The sequence below is a fragment of the Dunckerocampus dactyliophorus genome, chromosome 14, assembly GCF_027744805.1.
Source record: "Dunckerocampus dactyliophorus isolate RoL2022-P2 chromosome 14, RoL_Ddac_1.1, whole genome shotgun sequence".
In the NCBI taxonomy this organism is placed as follows: domain Eukaryota; kingdom Metazoa; phylum Chordata; class Actinopteri; order Syngnathiformes; family Syngnathidae; genus Dunckerocampus; species Dunckerocampus dactyliophorus.
Window position 1 is genome coordinate 25,568,220 of NC_072832.1, and position 19,781 is coordinate 25,588,000.

The 19,781-nt window shown below is 44.6% G+C and overlaps 1 protein-coding gene across 1 annotated transcript in view; it reads right to left on the reverse strand.

Annotated features, from left to right (window-relative positions):
- Positions 1 to 682: 682 nt before the first annotated feature.
- ccdc172 (coiled-coil domain containing 172) overlaps positions 683 to 19,781 on the reverse strand; it is a 55,012-nt gene continuing 35,913 nt past the window's right edge. Inside the window, exon 7 of the mRNA XM_054799725.1 lies at positions 683 to 5,543. Coding sequence (XP_054655700.1) covers positions 5,528 to 5,543 — 16 coding nt within the window. The 3' untranslated portion in view covers positions 683 to 5,527. The remainder of the gene's footprint in view (positions 5,544 to 19,781) is intronic.

Consider the following 19,781-nt stretch of genomic DNA (forward strand, 5'->3'; position numbering starts at 1 on the left):
GCGTTGAACCCATCATGTATTCATCCTTGGAGGCTGGAGGACGTTTTTCCAACACTGACGATGGATTTACACAACGTTGCTCAGCATTTATTTGAATGTGTGTCATGCCAGTTATGCAAAACAAAAGATCTTCAAACATGAATCAGGCTTGGATGATTTCCATAAAATCAGACATGAACGGGATATCTGTCAGTGTGACGGATCAGAGATCCCCTTTTATGGTACTACGAATAGCAATGGTTTACTGTTTTTCAAACATGCTTAAGAAAGGGCTGGAGTTTCAGATCAAGGTGACCAAGACTCGGTGCGCGGGCCAGTTGATAGCGCCCCGGCCTGCCTGACATCTCCTTTTCCTCACACTACTACTAATCGTTTAAATACTGTGCCGCTCGTGAATCAGTGAGGATACAGTACCTCTTTCTGTGGCAGGAGCCAATCACGAGCTATAAGTGAACTCACGATGAGCTTGTCAACGCATGGGAAATTGCAGACGGTCATTACTCAATATAACAGTCTGACTCACGGTGTCATCTTACAAAGAACACTAAAATCATCACACAGCAACCTAACACTCAAAAGCTAGGTAAAAAATATCTACAATTTATACATCTATAATTTCATTTGAATATAACTGATGGACAGAACAATATTTCTGGAGTGAAATTTGGTTTATTGGATTAACAAAAGGTGTGCAATTTGCATCACCACAGCACTTTCTTCCAAAATGAAGCTGGTTTGTCAAAATGTTCTTTTTGCATTCCTCAGGTGACTCTGTGTTGATGTTGTAGTTTTTTGGAAGTGGTCTGTGAGTTGTCTTTGACAGTTTTCATCATCTTTCTCCTTTGCCTTTCTGGTATTTTTCCTGGGCTCAGACCTCTCACGCTCGTCTCACCCAAAACTCTGGAAACTCGAGAGAAAATGTTTGGTCGTAATGTTTGGTCAATAGTAGTGATCTCATGATATTTCGTTAGGACAAATCTACAGGTACAGTCAGTCAAATTCAACTTTGCTTGAGTGGTTCATACCTCCAGGTGTGCCCAACACCATATACGACACTGAGAAGAGATAAAGACAGTCATAACAGCATTGAACATTCACATGGACAGTGTAACCCATGACGGGGCGACATGAGGATGTGTCCTATGGACCTGCGGCTCTGCAGGTTGCACAGCTGAACATTGCTTGAGAGGTTCAAGTATGGCCAGACCTTTGAGAGGGAGTGTGGGGAATGGCTCCAGGCTAGCGTGTTTGATTTGTCTCTGACTGCGTCTGTTCCACCACCAGGTTTGGTCAGACTTGAGTGCTGCCTTTCATCCGTCTGCACTCCACTCCTCCAAGGCGGAATATTAAAGAGTGAACAAATGGAATTTTCAGGTTCAAAGGTCTGAGAGTGCTCTACTTGGGTGCGAGAGGCTGCTTCAACTGGTATTAGGAGTTATATTTAGTTGCTGAAAAAGATAATTATATCAATCCAGGGAGCAATGTGAGAACATGCATGTCATCATTCCTTGATACAACACAAATGAGTCTCTTCTGGAAAAAAAAAGAAAAAAGACAGCAGCGGGGGAGAAAGAAATCAATTGTTGCCATAGCGACCCTGCTTGTGCACAGAGATGTAAACACCTTGTCTCCAACATCACTCTAAATCAATAGGAATCGTGAACGGACATAAGGCTATAATGCCTGGAAATTTAGGGACCTGCAGAACTCTCCATGGACACAGTGGAGCAGACTGATTGGAAATTAGGGCTGCACAATAATTATCAGAAAAATAGTTATCGGTCTGATATTAGGGAATTATGACATCATACCAATAAATCCAATAACATTAAAAATAGCTAAAACAACTATCCATTATATATATATATATATATATATATATATACAAAATATCCATTTTTCTCCTGCCTGTGACATTCACGACATTCATCGTAATTTTCCTTGAGTGCACTTTGCTGGGCCACAGAGGTGGCTCCTCCCGCTCTATACTCTGGTTCTCTTGAGAGTAGTGATGTGGTAGTAGTAATGTCATAATATTTGATTAGGATAAATCAACAGGTACAGTTGGTGAAATCCTAATTTGTTCCAAACCTTCTTACCTCCAGGTGTGCTGCAGTTCAATCTAAATAAAAAAGTAGATCTAAAGAAGTTATCGGCCTTGAAAAGCACAAAGTTATCGGTTTGAAAAAAAAGATAACGTGCATCGCTCATTGACGACATCTGCAAAGTCTGACTTTGCATTCATGATGAAATGACGCTAGGAGGGAGTACGTAAATTCACCGTACAGTATGGGTTCAAAAACTATTCATTTAGCACTGACTGTTGCACATGAACTTTTCTTCCCTAAGTATCTGTTGCAGTACTTTGAGAAGGGAAAGTATAGTAAACGGCAAAGCATACAAACGGAGTGATGGAGGACGCTAATCCTGTTAGCCACCTAATCGCCGTCAACACGTGGTCCAGACAGGCAATATGTGCGTAGAGACGTAGGAAGCTGCGGCCTCAGCATCACTCCAGCGTGTCTGTGAGGGAGGTGTCCGCAGATCCATTACCCATTATCATCCTTGGCTCTTGGGGATTAATGTGGATAAAGTGAGAGAGAAGGAGAGAAAGGGAAAGAATAAAGACTTAGCCTCATATCCTGTTGGCTTTTCGCCAGGGTAGCCTTCTCGCGGCACACTTACTGGGTCGAGGGAAAAGTCATTCTATCCCCTGTGTCAGTAATTGAAAAGTAGATTAAATAACTTCATATGTTTGCAGGCAGGAAAAGCCTCAGTGAGGTGTGTCAAGTCCAGTCTTGCTCCTCGATAGATGGAGGTGGAATCATTTCACTGAGTCAAAAGTATCGGAACTCAGCTCTTAATAAGTCATCATCAGTCTGTGACATTCAGTGTTTCCTGAGAAGGTTCGCAGCTGAGTGTGAAGCTGCCGAGATGAAATCAGGACCTCCAGAGGCTACGGTGCTTAGTGGGAAAAGAGTGGATTTCCAGAGTTCCTGGTACATCAAACTGGGAGCAAACCTCATACAAGACTTAGGATATGTTGGATGGAATGTCTCAAAGTTGGCCAGAGAATGCCTCTGGGTCCATCTGATGGAACTAGGGGAGGTGGCCGAGGACAAGAAAGTCTGGGAAGTCTGTTTCGACTGCTGACGCTGCTGACCTGGATCGATGTTCAACTTTCTACACTTGACCTGCTTAACCAATCCTATTTAGGAATGTGTACTGAAACTCAGTACCATAATGTGCTGGCACCATACCATACCATACCACACCATACGGTGCCAACATAAATGGTAGTAGTCAGAACAAAAACTAACAACAAAAGTAAATATCTATGCCTCATTTCTCTACTAAATTTTGTGGCGCTGAAGTGAGGCAAAGATGAGGTACAGTGGATATTCCCAAATTTTTTTTTTTGTGCTCTCTAAAAAGAGGCAGTTGTTTCCACAGAAAACACATCTCATTCCCCTGTATGTAATGCCAGGGTAGGGACTCTCAGGCTCGAGAGCCAGACATGGGTCTTTTGATGACTGCATCTGGCTCTCTTAACGCGCTAAAATCGCTCATCCCGGCGGATCCCGAGGCGTTCCCAGGCAAGTTGAGAGACAGTCACTCCAACGTGTTCCCCGAAGCCTTCTACCGGTCAGACGTACCCTGAACACCTCCCCAGGGAGGCGTCCGGGAGGCATCCTCCTCATCAGCCATCCTCATCTGGTTCCTCTCAATGGGAAGGAACAGCGGTTCTACTCTGAGTTTCTCGCAGATGACAGTGCTTCTCACCTTATCTCTAAGGGAGAGCCCAGCCACCCTACGGAGAAAACTCATTTTTGCTGCTTGTACGCCCCATTTTGTTCTTTCGGTCACTACCCAAACCTCATGACCATAGGTGAGGGTAGGAACGTAGATCCACGGGTAAATTGAGAGCATGGCCTTTCGGCTCAGCTCCCTCTTCAGCACAACAGACCAATGCAGACTCCGCATTACTTCAGACGTCGCACCAATCCGCCCATCAATGTCGTGTTCAATCCTTCCCTCACCCATGAACAAGACACAGAGGTACTTAAACGCCTCCACTTGGGGCAGGATCTCATCCCCGACTTGGAGATGGCACTCCACCGTTTTCCGAGCGAGAACCATCGACTCGGACTTACAGGTGTTCATTCTTACCCTAGCCGCTTCACACTCGGCTGCGAACTGATCCAGTGATCACAGCCCGCTGAAGCCAGCAGGACCACATCATCTGCAAAAAGCAGAGACCCAATCCTAAAGCCACCAAACCGGATTCCCTTAACACCCTGGCTGTGCCTAGAAATGTTGTCCATAAAAGTAATGAACCGAATTGGTGACAAAGAGCAGCCTGGTGGAGTCCAACCCTCGCTGGAAATGAGTCTGACTTACTGCCAGTAATGTGGACTAAGCTCTGACAGCAGTCATATAGGGAACAAACAGCCTGAAGTAGGTGGTCCGGTACTTTAAATGTGTATTGGATAACATGTAAATGTTACCCAACCCTAATCTTATTATGCCAGAAAAAGAGCTCTCTGATTCTGGTATCTGGACGCACATTGGTGAGGTCTTATCACATATTTCAGCTAATCTTCAAACTTGCGGGACCCCTGCTGATGTGACCACAAGGGCTCAAATCCTGTTGGTCACATGTGTCTTGACTTTCTGGTGCTTTCAGAAATGTTTCTTCATGGAGAGAGTCGTTGGATGCTTGATATGATATCATTTTTTGACTCCCCTAATGCTTTAGTCTGCTGCTCCTCTCACCATGCCACAGCACAGATGACTCATGCAGAGCAGAGGACGTTATGAAGTGAATGTCCTGCTGTTGTCAGCGAAGGCGCCAGGTCTCGTTCTCTAACTGACGGCCACTTTAATCGCCGTGTTCGACTATCCCCAATTTGCCTTTAATTATGATGCACTAAGCGCTAGCTTGCCATGCCCGGGAGGAAATGAAACATGTACAAATGACAGCAGCTTGCCGCTGAAAATCAAATCTGGCTCTTCAGCGACACAGACGGGCCACACCAGAGCCAGAGCGACTGACACCTTGCCAATCAGTGGAAAACTGGGTCGTGCTCGTCCATTACGAATAGGCGAGTTGTGCTGAGCGTTGTAATTTAGCAACGGTTCACACTTCGCCTGACTACAGGGTTGGCAATAGATGCTGTGCAGGTTGGTAGTCAGGAGTGGAAGCAGTCTTCATGTGGGCAGAAAGCTGAGATTAGGAGGAGGTGAAGGAAGGTGGCGCTCATTAAAGATGAATATGCTACAACAATGCTCTGCTTCATCTGGATGTGATGACGCACTGAAGCTCTGTTTCCTCTGCGGGCTCTTAGATTCATCATTTGGAAGCTGCTTTGGAGAGAGAGGTTTTGTATTACTGTGTGTGTGTGTGTGTGTTTCCTGGAAGTGCTTGTTTTCCTCAAAGCCTATGCGACGTGATGCCACACTGCCATCTGTGGGTTGCTGACTGGCCTGCACCACGCTGAAGCTTCTGATGAGATGATGCGTGATGTCACAGCTGGGAGAACCTGCCGGACAGGGCCAACCCAGTTAACATGTGACCCACGCGCTAACAAAGTAAGTCTGCCACTTTTTCGGGACTCATTGGCAGCAATTCGGTGATGCGCTGACCCGAGATCCACCCTGGCAGAGGGAATTTATCTCTGTCAACAGTTTTTTCTTACTGGATCCAACTTTTCTTTCTGTCGAAGTCTGGCTGCTTCCCCTTCCCTTTCTTGTCTCTCTCCCGCTCGTGTGCTCAGAGCTGGCTCACCCCGGTCGATGGCCGCTAATGAAAGGAGCCTTTATGAAGGTGTCAGCTGCTTTCCCTCACCGGAGCAAACTGCTCTAATTGGAAGTAATGGTTATTAGCTGGGCCGTTGATTTATTGAGCTGGTGATTAGTGCACTGTATCAGCAATGCTTGGTGGAGGAAGGCCACAGCGGGTGGGCGGCAGAAGAAGGCGAGCGTGTGCAGGTGTGTTTGATGTGGGAGGAAACATTCAGGCCCTCTCCATACGGAAAATGTTCCTGGGATTTTTGCTTTGTGGAAGGTTGAAAAAAATTTGCATCCACACTGTGCCAGATTAGCAAACAGTTGTGGTGTAAATTTGGTTCTTTTGGCTCGGCTCACTAAAAAGAGACGGCTTTTTCGGCTCCCAGGTGGCTCCTTAGATTTTATTTTGTCTAATTTTATTACCAATTTACATGTATTTTGTATAATAATATGTTAAGTACAAAAAGAAAAACCCGTCTCAAGAGACAAGGTCAAATCTCTGCATGCAAATTTCAAACTATTTACAATCAACACAGCAAAACATCAACAGAACACAAATGAAAACATGCAAAACAAAAAGAAAAAAGCAGCAACCAGGTAGCAGTTGTGTCTTTACTGAAGATTGGCATTAAAAAAAAAAAACAAGTGCCTCAGCTTTGAGGGGCCGGATCAGCTTTCTGTTATGATGTGAAGTGAGTAAAAACAACTTCAGTTTAGAACTACAAATAACAGAATAAATAGCTTGCTGACATCCACCCCGGCGGCATCCCGCACACTGACTGCTTTGGAGCGGGACGGACCAGCGGAGTAAGAACAGAAACTGCGGAACAATACATGCTTTCGCTTTTAAGTCCCCAAATACCAAAAAACTCTCCAACGACACCAGAAAAAGTTGTTAGTGCTGCCAGTAAATAGTTGCATCTAGACTGGAACGGATCACTTGGTGAAAAGGATGTAATACACGAGGCACACCTACATGTGGCGCTGTAAACAGACACACATACGGAACCACGTAACACACCAAACTATAGAAGAAGAAAGAACACATGCACATAGGTTTTTCGTCTTCTGGTTTCCAAGGCTCATCTATACTAGAGAAGTGGAATTACTTCTGTGAGTCATTTTGAAGAATAAGACAAGAAAATATGAGGAGAATGGCAACTGGGGTGAATCATGTCCATCCAAATATTCTGATATTATGTTGGCTTGTCATCAAAGGTCACTTATGGTCACGTGACGGTGAGGGGTCAGGGACGTCATCGTTTTTGTAAAACAGCGGTTTCGCCTGTCTCCACGGACGCGACAAGCCTGCATTTTCAGATTTTCCCACTCTGGAAGCCGTTTTCAAAAAATACAGTTTCAGGGCACCCAGAACGGCATTAACGTTGTGGATGAAAGGCTGAAACCATGAAATACTTTGCTGTAGGGCTGGGCAATTGTGGCAGCAATCAAAATCACGCTGAATTGAATGTCTAACCTCGATTTCGGTTCATGTACGATTAACCCAAACTCAGCTATTTATTCTGTAAATATGTATTGTAAAATATGTATTTTCAAACAAGTGACTCACTACTTTTTGGTCGACGTCATCCTCTTTGAAGTCAAAGTATGTCCCAACTACACATCACACGTAATTCCTTTCGGGAACAAGCTGCTCACTGCTGTACCGTCGACTCCATAGACTTTAAAAAGGTGCTGTGGTTTGATTCTTCCTCCACATTTCTCTGTAGTGTAGCAGTCAGACTGGATAGTGTCACGTGTTTACTTCTTCTGTTGGTGTTCTGGCAGCCTTGACGCTTTGTGTCCCCCGGCGACCTGTTGCGTAACTACACGACCGGTAGTGAACCCACCACGGCGGGACCCGAAATAACCAACACGGCAGTTTTATGTCGATTAGAAGCTCTAAATGTCGATTTTGGTTGTTTTTCAATTAATCGCCCACCACTACTTTGCTGTTTTGACCTGAAAACATTTCCGTGTGGACAGCCCCTTAGACCACTCCTGGCAAGACTCATCGCTGTCCTGGTTGAACATGCCTTCATCGCAAGCTAAACACTGTGGGTGCACTTTGGAGTGCTGGTTTCTACTTAGTAGTCCAGTCCAGCTGATATGAAGATAGCACAGGGATATCATGAATCAATACAGCAAAGTAACCAAAGGACAACATGGGCGTACATGTTGACCATTCTCTGTCTGTTGTCCTTTTGGTACCTCACCACTGCGCTTTCAGGGTTCCCAATCTTTACCTGAAATTATTTTCCAGGACTTTAACAAAACCAACTCTCCCTACCCTCACCTATGGTCATGAGCTTTGGGTAGTGACCAAAAGGACAAGATCGCAAGTACAAGTGGCCGAAATGAGTTTTCTCCGTAGGGTGGCTGGGCTCTCCCTTAGAGATAAGGTGAGAAGGGCTGTCATCAGGGAGAAGCTCGGAGTAGAACTGCTGCTCCTCCGAAATTGCTGTGTCTCCACATTGAGAGGAGCCAGATGAGGTGGGTTTGTGCTTCTGGTAAGAATGCCTCTCAGACCCCTTTCCGGGGACGTGTTCAGGGCACATCCGGCCGGTAGGAGGCCTTGGGGAAAACCCACAACATGTTTGAGAGACTCTCTCAACTGGCCTGGGAACGCCTCGGGATCCGTCGGGAGCAGCTGGACGAAGTGGCCGAGGAGGGGGAAGTCTGGGCTTCCCTGCTTTGGCTGCTGCCTCTGCGACCCGACTTCGGTTAAGCGGAAGAAGATACTGTAGATGGATGGATTTACCAAAACATTACTCCCAACACTGGTCATTACAAATACATCATGTTAGCATCCCTGCCCTATTCCTGAAGGATACAGTTGACCATAAATACATGTTGAACTGTCACAGTAAGAAGAGACATTTTCTCTTTCATGCACACAAGGCCTGCAGGGTCACAAAGAAAGCAGAACCACTATGTTCCACTTCATGTGAGGAGCCATAACCGTGAAAATGAATTTGAATAAGGACAAAAATGAGATGGCCTGTCACCTCACCGGGCCATTTTGTCGCGAGCCTCTTTCCTCGCGGCGGGCCGTCAGGTAGGCCGGTACTTCCATTAAGTAGGCTAATGGCGTACAGAGACAAGAAGCTGATATTAGCCACGGGGAAAGCTATTAAGAAGTGGGCCGGAGACAGCGGTGATGAAGAGCTGATTACAAAATCACTGAAAGGAAAATGACTCGGGAGGTCGAATCGAAGCGGAGCTCAGCCTCCGTGGAAAAATGCGAGAGCAGGTCAGATAAAGAAAAAAGCTCAGTCGCTGTGTGATAGTCCAGCTTAATAGATTTCCTGGTCTTTCTCACTTTCTGTGGGGAAAGAGTTGACTTGTGCTAATTATCCACAGATAGCATGAAAATATGTGTTATTTAGCATTACGTATCGTCAAATGAACACAACATTATGATCTTTGTCAAGCCAGATGGTAGACAGATAGAATGATCGATCGCAAGATACGTTATTCATCCCCAACAGGGGAAATTCATTTGTCCGGCAGCACATAGAAATCAATTCGCCAAATATACAGCTGTCATCAATAACAATAATACCTCTGACACATAACAGTCTCTCTATAAAGTGGACATTTGCTGCTGTTGAGTTTTCTAAAGCTGTTAAAGGAAAAATGTTTGCGTTTTTGAGTTTGGAAGAGTTAACGCTAGGTGTAGCGTTCCTTTCTATGTTGCTATGTGAAATCAATGCCCCGAGGAAGGAAGTTCTGCTAATGCTTCAAATGAGCAAAATACTGTAAGTATTCCATGTTATCATGAATGTAGCTGTTACTACCTGCTCACAGCATGGATAGAAAACCATAAAACCTTGTTGGAGGTTTTTGGAAGGTGTTTAATATCAGCCTTTGTGAGCGGAATAGGTGCGTCCCATTACATGTATTCTTAGCTGCCTCTTTTTACCTGTTTTTAGATCTTTATAACGCACAGGAAAGAGAAAGATGTGTGTTCATGTCTCACATAAGGACTGTGGACGATGGGCAAAATTCTAAATAAAGTGCACTTTTCGTTTAGAGTTGTAGTTATTAAGCTGTTCCAAAAAGTCCATCAAAAACCAAATTTTACAAAAAACAATTGTTTTTCCTATAAGAAATAATCTAAATCTGGGTTTATTCGTCCGTATTGAAGTGATGGCCCTTGCAACTATTTTTGGTCCCATGGTGGGATATTTTTCAGCCGTATGTATTTTTTTTTACATGAAGAAAGGCAGACTTGTGGTGTAACTGTGTTAGTCAGCAAAGAACAACGGTCAAGTGGTGATGATGTCATAGCGGGACGACGGAGTTAGTGGTGATTGAGACACGTTACACAAATTTGTTTTAAAAAAAAACTTTATTTCAAATATTTAATCTTGTTTACGATTCAGTTTTTACAGTGTATCATGTCCCATGATCTTTAAGTCTGTCGACGTTCGTTGTCTGTGATCTGGGTCATTCCAGAATTGGATGACATTATGAAAACACCGATTAGCTTAGCTCAGGTTTCATACACTAAACAAAAATATAAAGGTGATTCTCCTGGAGGGGGTACCAGAGAGGGTGCTGTGACTTTGAGTAGCATGACGCACAGACTAAAGTGATTTGACGCTATAACCATCTCAAAATATAGTGCAAACATATTGAATAAACAAGGGAAAGTGTTGGAAAAAAATAAAAATAAACACATGTTGTGAAAACAGTTGACTTATTCATAACGCCACAAGACTGAGGCAACAACGCGTGGGATTCTTTGTTTAGGCCCTTGGACTAGTTTGCTAGGCGCAATGTTTGATTGTACAATACCCAAGACAGTGAAGGAAAACCGAGACATATTTCTAGCAATCATTTTTGTTGCGCATAAAAACCGAGGTACCACAGTCTTTGTGTCCACTCTGTGTTGTTTATTTAGCAGAGTGCTGCTGTGCAAACACTCCAGTGTCCTCAGCGTAGTGTGAACGGGCCCCGGGGTCACTGAATGTGTTTGTCCATCTGGTCGTCTTCCTAACGGCTTCAAATGAACCACTGCCATGTGGTGACGTTCTCTTACTGTTGAACACAAATAATTACTGCAGTTTCTTTTCTGTGGCTTTAATATCACGCCGTTTACGTGAGGACTGAGAATACACTCCTGATTAAAAATGTCAAGAATGTACATTTTGCACTGTTGGATCTTAAGGAGGTTCTAAGATGCTTCACAATATAAAAATAAGAAATAGGAGTGAGACAAAAAAGCAATTTATTGCAAAAAAGCATGAAAGTGAAATAATCTGTTCTTCAGCTGCCTTTAAAAGGCAAAATATTGGCAAAAATGTGGGTTGATTGTGATTTAGTGTCAGGTGTGCACACTGTCATGCACTCTTGATGGCAAAGGCAAAAAAGCTTTCTCTCTTTGAACGCAGTGGGATTGTTGAGCTGCGTAAGCAAGGCCTCAACCAGCGCGCCATTGATGCTGAGGTTGTATGCAGTAAGACAGTCGTTTCAAACTTCTCGAAAAAAAAAAAGTGGTAGACCCCAAAAAAATGAGCTGTACGTCAAGACACAGGACCATCCTCAGCCCAAAAGATGGTTTTTACTGGTGCCGAGAGCAGTCCAATAACCATCAGACAGCACCTGCCAGAGAAGGCTTTTAAGAAGAAACACCGTCTTCAAAGGCCTCGTCTCCTTCAAGGTTTGGAATTTGCAGGAGAGCACCAAACATGGGACATTGAAAGGTGGAAGAAAGTTTTATTCTCCCTTGACGGTCCTGATGGCTTCCAACGTTACTGGCATGACAAGGAGATCCCACCTGAGATGTTTTTCCACACGGCACAGTGGAGGGGGCGCCATCATGATCCATCAATGGAACAATTGAGCTTCAGGTTGTGCAGGGGCGTCAAACGGCAGCCGGCTATGTGGAGATGTTGCAGGGGGCATCCCTCATGACTGAAGGCCCTCGTCTGTGTGGTGATGACTGGCTTTTCAACAGGACAACGCTGCACTTCACAAAGAACTTCTTCCAGAGGAATAAGCTCACTCTTTTGGACCATCCTGCGTGTTCCCCTCATCTAAATCCAATGAGTTCTTTTCTCTCCGTTCAGCTGATGGAGACTGCTGCGACGGGAGACTCTCCATCCGCTCATATAAACACTGTTGAACACACACGACAATGGACAGGCGAGAGTGCATAGTGATACGAACAGAGAGAAAATAACGCAGAGCGACAGAGAGGTCGGACTTTTTTGTTTGCAATAGTTTTGTGATGCACATGTATTACTCTCTTGAACGCATATTGTTTTGAGAAGCCAAACTCTTTACTTAAGTGACCCCAGCAACTAACCGGAACTACGTTCCTCCTCACCGAAATCCGACCAGAACTCGGGACAGCGTGGGGGGAAGTCACCGTTGATGCACTACACTGCTGATGGGGATGTCATACAACTTCATGTCAAAAAATCCCCACAATCCCTTTAAGATACCACAAGGATGTTGAAGACTTTCCGTGGAAAGCAGATGGTGACTCGATGAAGCTGGTGTGTGTGTCACATGTTTGATTTCACCTTTAGCGACACCAAGGCGGAGGAAAGAGACGACTTTCTTACAAGTGTCAACCACAGCTACTGCAGGAGTTCAGTGTGAGACAGTTTGTAATCCAAAAGACAATGCTGACACTTCAAAGTGACGCGGGAAGGAGCGCTCACTCTGATGAGGCGTCTGCTTTCGTTTTTTTTTGTGGAGATGAACAGAAGAGCACCTTTTTCCTTTTGTATTTTTATTTTTTTGTTGAGGTAAACACGAGCCGACGTGGGTGTCTGCTGTCTTTGGCGGCTATGCATTCTGTGGACGTGACTCGCATGCAAACGATGACCCACACAAAGGAAACGTTTATGGCAAGATGGTATAAAAATAGATGATGACCTGCGAGACAAAGTGAAGAGAGCTGCTTGATGGCTCTAATTGGATGCATTTAACGACCAAAGGACGTGTGATGCATCCACTTCTTACTCACTTTGCATTTCAGCTGACACAATCGATCATATGAAGCAGGGGTAGGGAACCTACGGCTCCGGAGCCAGATGTTGCTCTTTTGATGACTGTATCGGGCTTTCAGACATTTCTTAACACAATAAAATGTATATAATATAAATGTGTATGTTTTTTTTTGCTGACATTTTAAAGTGAAACATTACAGAAATCACAATGTTGAAAATAACATTCAAAACCTTCTTATGCATTTTAATCTGTATATCCATTTTCTAGCTCAATGTGGGTGGCCAGAGTCAATGCCAGCTTTATTTCCCATATTTTCCAGGTCAGAGCTGGAAGATGGAGCTGATTATTATTGGATAATGCAGTAGCCTCCTCCGGTCATTGAGATGTCAAGAAGTAAGCTTCCCTCCTCCCCCTGCTAAATCTGCAGAGCAAAAACTTTTGACGAAGAAGATGGCAAAAAGAAAGATGCAAAACCATGCAGAACCACAAGTTGCATTAATGGTAAGAAGTATTTTATTTATTATTGGATAGCTCCGGTATATCAATATTATTAAAAGCCATACATTCAGAGACTCATTATTCTGAAATTGTTGGTTTTGCTTAAAAATTAACATTTTTAGTTCGTATGCAATGTTGAAAAATCGTACGGCTCCCATGGAAATCAATTTTACAATATGTGGCTTCCATGGCTCTCTTAGCAACAAATGTTTCCTGCTATGAACAATGTTACAGAGGTAAGGGAGTTGTTGGGGTAAGACACACATTCATGTCACACTGACTTGCTATGAGGCCTCTTGTCTTCAAAACACGTCCTCCAGATGCTTATCACCTGATTCATATAGTCGTGGGTGTCTAGGCATGTGAGTCAGCCCTTCATTGTTTCTGTCCCTCACAAGAGGAGATCGCCCTCCCCTTGCATATGTGGTTTCCTATATTAAGTAACATTTTAGCATGAGTAGTCAGACATTTTCCCTGGAAGCCATCTGTTCAGGTTGTACTGATTTGTCTCCTTGCATGCAAGTTTTACTCAGGTATGCCTAACATTATTCTCAAAGAACTTGTCTCATCTCTTGTCTATTTTGGAGCCAGCAGCAGATTTTCCCTTTACATGCAATAATAGCAGAGTAGAAAAGCACCAGCAATGAATAAAATAAACAACCTTTAAATATATGGAAATAGATCTACAAATCTTGAATAAGAGGCTACTCAAAAATTACACAAAAAGTTTGCAAAAAAAAAGTGGTGTATAAAACAAATAAAAATGCATAAAGCATGTAAATGAGTGAGATAACAAAACATTTTCTTTTTTTTCTGTTTTTCTTTTTAACAAAACATTTCAAATGGAATATTAGTATAATGGAATGACTGTGATGGTTTGTCATGTGACAAGTGAGCGAAAAAAAAATGCTGATCATGGCAGCTGCAGGTCAGCGGTCGCTTGGAATGCGAGCGGTAACTTAACTCCATCCACTATCTCAACGCCGGCACTTTTACGAGCTTCTGTAGCTTTATTCAAATCACATTCATTTACAGTCACATAAAAGGAGGAAATTAAAGTGATAAGTCTCGGGCCGACAGACGCACGCGGCCTCGTATGGAAATGCACATAAAGGCCAACAGCGCAATGCACGAGGCGCACGCTTTCGATGCGAGCGCACGCCGCTCGCGCCACATAATTTAGACGCTACTGTTGTCTTTACTCAAAGTTGAGCTCAGCAAATGTTCCACGCTGGGAAAAGCTTTTAGTGCACATTAGCTGCATCAATCTATCGTGGAAGATCACACTCTGGGCCAAGAGGTTGCCACTCGTCTGTTTTTTAAATTATGCCATTCCCGCCTCCACAGTCTTTTTACACATGCACAGCAGCAAATTATTATAATTGGGTGTTTTTTTATTTCCTCGTTTGCTTTGCTCTAGGAAGAAACACCACTGGTGCCAGGATGCAACATGCCTGCTGCATTATCACTTATGATTTTTATTTCCAGGGACATCCGCCATGGCATGAATGTCAATTTATGTCAGTTTATTGCGGCCGGCAAAATTATCAAGTTTCCACCCATCCATCTTCTTCCACTTATCCAAGGTCAGGTCGCGGGGTAGTAGAGAAGTAGAGAAGCCCAGACTTCCTTCTCCCCGGCCACTTTGTCCAGCTCCTCCCGGTGGATCCCAAGGCCTTCCCAGGCCAGTTGAGAGGCATAGTCTCTCCAACGTGTCCTGGGTCTTCCCCGAGGCCTCCAACCGGTCTGAAGTGCCCTGAACACCTCCCCAGGGCGGCATCCGGGAGGCATCCTGACCAGGTGCCCAAGCCACCTCGTCTGGCTCCCCTCAATGGGAAGGAGCAGCGGTTCTTTTCCGAGTTTCTCCCGGATGACAGTGCTTCTCACCTTATCTCATATGGAGAGCCCAGCCACCCCATGGAGAAAACATTTGGGCTGCTTGTACTCGCCATCTTGTCCTTTCGGCCACTACCCAAAGCTCAGGACCCTAGCTGAGCGTAGGAACGTTGAATGACCGGTTATTTATCGTGCGGTTAGTCGATTTCTTGATTGTCGTGACAGGCCTACTAACATGCAAATAACACTGATGTTTTCTTCACAGCCCGAATAAAAAACCAAGGCAAACATCTGAAAGCACTTCGACGCCAGCCGACATCAAACCAGATGACTTTACATTCCAGATCAGAGTGTGTGCTTGATGCCAGAAAGACCTGAAGCCAAGGTGCAGATGACAGGTGGGAAAGAAGAGCTCCCCAAGCCAGCAGAGTGACATTTGCATCTTATAAATATTTGATAAATTAATAGTTTGCTCCATCTGCCTTGCGCTCTGGGCTGGAATGTGACGACGTGCTCATCATTCATGAACGCTTATCTGAATCATTTAACTGAAGCCATTATTGACTATTCCTTTGTTATCATGGCTTTTGGCTTTCACTCACACACCACAACCTGCAGACACTCTGAAACCACAGCAGTGGTTCAAGAGGTAAATCCGGTTGGTTGTTCGAACCCAGCTTCCTCCATCCCAGTCACTGTTGTGGTGTCCAGGCCAGTTAAGAGACATAGGCCCTGTCCTCATGGAAACATTCCTGGGATTTTTATTCTGGCAGGTTGAAAAAAATGTGCGTCCACACTGTGCCGGATTAGTAAATAGTTGCATCCGGACGGGAACGGATCACTGGGTGAAAAGGAAACAGACACGAAGACTGTAGAAGAAGAGAAGATGTCCATCATCTTCCGCTTTCTAAGGCTCGTCTAGACTTACGACAAAGTGCAATTCATTCTGCGAGTCATTTTGGAGTTGGAGACAACAAAATATCAGGAGAATGTCGACTGGGGTGAGTCGTGTCAGTCAAAATATTCAGATATTGTTTTGGCTGGTGACAGGCTGGTGACATCATCGTTTTCCAAAAAAAGCCTGTTGCTTTTCTACACGGAAACGACAAGCCGGTGTTTTCAGAGTTTCCCACTCTGGAATCGGTTTGTGTGGTCATCGTGTGGATGAAAGTAGATTATAAAATACTTTGCCGCTTTGACTTGAACACGTTTCCGTGTGGATAGCCCCGTATGTGTCCTTGGTCTTCCCAAGGCCCCCTACCGGTCAGAAATGCCCTGCATCGTTACGAGATGCTCGAGGAGTAGCAGTTCTACTCTTGAGTTCCTCCCGGATGACAACGCTTCTGACCCTACCTCTAAGGGGGAGCCCAGCCACCCACTTGTAGCTGTCATGTCGTCCTTTCGATCACTACCCAAAGCTCATGACTATACTCAAAGAGTAGGATTGTAGATTGACTGGTAAAATGAGAGCTTTGCCTTTCAACTCAGCTCCTTCTTCACCCCAAGGAACTTTACCTCCTCCACTTTGGGCAGGATCTCATACCCGACCCGGAGTTGGCACTCCACTCTTTTCCAAGCTTATCACCCCCAGTGGGCGAATAATGGGTTTCAGTGTAAAGTGCTTTATGTCTCTGGATAAAGGCGCTAAATAAATCCAATCCATCATCATTACTGCCATGAAACAAGTCACATGTGGAATCACATGGTTCTTTTCATATTGCATGCCAGTTTGCATTACAGCGCATAGCAAAGGTTGAAGACAATGGAAATAGAAGCTGTCACAACCTTTGAAAGAGTCGCTCTTAACCGTTGCTTGATGAGGCCCGACATGCTTATCCCACTTGCAAACATCATTCTTAATTAATTCCAGGAAAGAACCAGAGTGTCTTTTTGGAGCTTCCTGTTGTGCTTGCCGTGTTTGATGGCACGCTGCTGGAGAGTCGACTGTTCACAACTTGTTTGGAATTGAAAGCCTGAGTGTCAGCCTTCCGTCAGATGCTATTTTCACATGAATCCCACAAAAGCTCTAAGTGGACCGGTAAAACGTGTTTACAACATGAATTACTGTAGCCGCCTGCCAAATGCACAAAGGTAATTAAAATGAGCTAATAAATGTTATTAGTCATTCATCAGCAGCAAACTTCGCCTGGAGGCTCGCTAACGTCCATCACAACACAAGTCTTCAAACAGCGCACGTAGCGTCTGCCGGAATGCCAATGAGGCGCGACCGCTGTCTTTGCGGCTCATCCGTGTGAATCCTTTCTTTTCAACGGATAATGAATGAACACAAAGGATGAGCACAGAGCTGAGTACAAAATGTCACTTGGTTCAGACTACTAACAACTTTATTGTTTTCCAGTACCGGATAACTTAATTAATTACTATTTCAAATGTGGTGTGTTAATATGCACTGATATCTTTACCAGTCACCTGGATGTGGCTTCTGTCACCATTGATCACTACTACTACACAGGAAGCTAAATAGCTAGCCAACAATAGTTGTGGTTGCACACCCTCAGGAAAACACTGCCCCCTAGCGTTTTGGTAAAGAAATGCAAGTCACAAGCTCAGCCTAACTAATTCATGAAACATCTATCAATGGCACACGCCGCTACAAAACGATGTCCCAAATCTTTCTACATATTGGAAGGTTTTTCAAAAAAGTAGGGCAATAATTATTTATTACTATGAAGGAGTAATTACCTTACTAATTACCTTTATGGGGAAATTACCAAGTAACCGTAACCGATTACTTTTTTAAAGTAATTTGCTGAACACTGTATATAACACATATCATCACTGATCAAATGAGAATACAATTAAAAGTATTTATACTAGTACTTAAGTAAAACTTAAGTAAAAAATAAAAAATACATACAGTATAATTAGGGGTGCATGGTAATTATGGGGCCGATATGAGGAAATTAGGATGTCATACTGATAAATCCGATAACATTAAAAATAGCTCGGGTAACCGATAACTAAAAAAATGCTCCAATGAGGAAAGATTACCCGTACTGTACTGTGCAGGCGAGCAAATCAAGCGCTCCTTTTTTCTCCTGTCTGTGACGTTAGCGTCACAAATTGTCCAAATTGTTCAAATATCTTTCCATTCAACGATTTAACCGACACACAATTCAACCTTCTTAATCACCCATTATCTTAAGTCAATATTACACAAATACGAAGATCTGGAGTTTGTTATTGAAAGCACAGAAGCAGAAGATTTTGATGCCTGTATTAACCCTGATATTAACTTCTACCACAACATATCAGGTGTATTCCAGGGTGCTGGAGAGAAGGGTACGACCGTTAATCGAACCTCGGCTACAGGAGGTGCAATGTGGTTTTCGTGCTGGTTGCGGAACACTGGACCAGCTCTACACCCTTGCAAGGGTACTTGGGAGTTTGCCCAACCGGTCTACATGTGCTTCGTGGACCTGGAAAAGGCATTCGACCGTGTCCCTCGCGGTGTCCTGTGGGGGGTACTCCAGGAGTAGGGGATTGGTGGTGCGCTACTACGTGCCATTCAGTCCTTGTACAACCGCAGCAGGAGCCTGGTTCGCATTGTCAGCAGTAAGTCAAGCCTGTTTCCGGTGAACGTTGGCCTCCGCCAGGGCTGCCCTTTGTCGCCGATTCTGTTCATAATTTTCATGGACAGAATTTCTAGGCGCAGCCAAGGTGTCGAGGGAGTCCAATTCGGGGGCCTTAGGATCTCATCTCTGCTATTTGCAGACGATGTGGTCCTGATGGCCTCATCGGGCTGTGACCTACAGCGTTTACTAAGGACGGTTTGCATCTGAGTGTGAAGCTTCTGGGATGAGACTCAGCACCTCCAAATCTGAGGCCATGGTTCTCAGTCGGAAAAGGGTGGATTGTTCCCTCCATGTTGGGAATGAGGTCCTGCCCCAGGCGGAGGAGTTCAAGTATCTCGGGGTCTTGTTCATGAGTGAGGGAAGGTTGGAGCGTGAGGTTGATAGGCGGATCGGCGCAGCGTCTTCAGTAATGCGGTCGCTGTACCGGACCATCGTGGTGAAGAGAGAGCTGAGCCGGAAGGCAAAGCTTTCAATTTACCGTTCGATCCATGTTCCCACCCTCACCTATGGTCATGAGCTTTGGGTCGTGACCGAAAGAACGAGATCGCGGATACAAGCGGCTGAAACGAATTTTCTTAGGGTGAGGATAGGGTGAGGAGCTCGGTCATCCGGGAGGAGCTCAGAGTAGAGCCGCTGCTCCTTCACATCGAGAGGAGCCAGCTGAGGTGGCTCGGGCATCTAGTCCGTATGCCTCCCGGAAGCCTCCCTGGTGAGGTGTTTGGGGCATGCCCAGCCTGGAGAAGGCCCCGGGGAAGACCTAGGACACGCTAGAGGGATTATGTCTCACAGCTGGCCTGGGAATGCCCTACGAAGACTGCTGCCCCCGCGACCCGGACCCGGATAAAGCGGAGGAAAATGGAATGGAATGGAATAACATATCAAACCATAGCAAATATTATTGTGACAAACTTTTTAACACACAATTTAAATCCATTAACAGCTTTTCTGTAATTCACTTCAATGCTCGAAGCTTATAAGCGAACTGTGAAAATCTAGAACACATATCTGACACTTCTCGACAGTTCCTTTGATGTCATAGCAATCTCTGGCAAACAGATAATTTGGGAAACAGTTTTTTATTGGATTATAAAT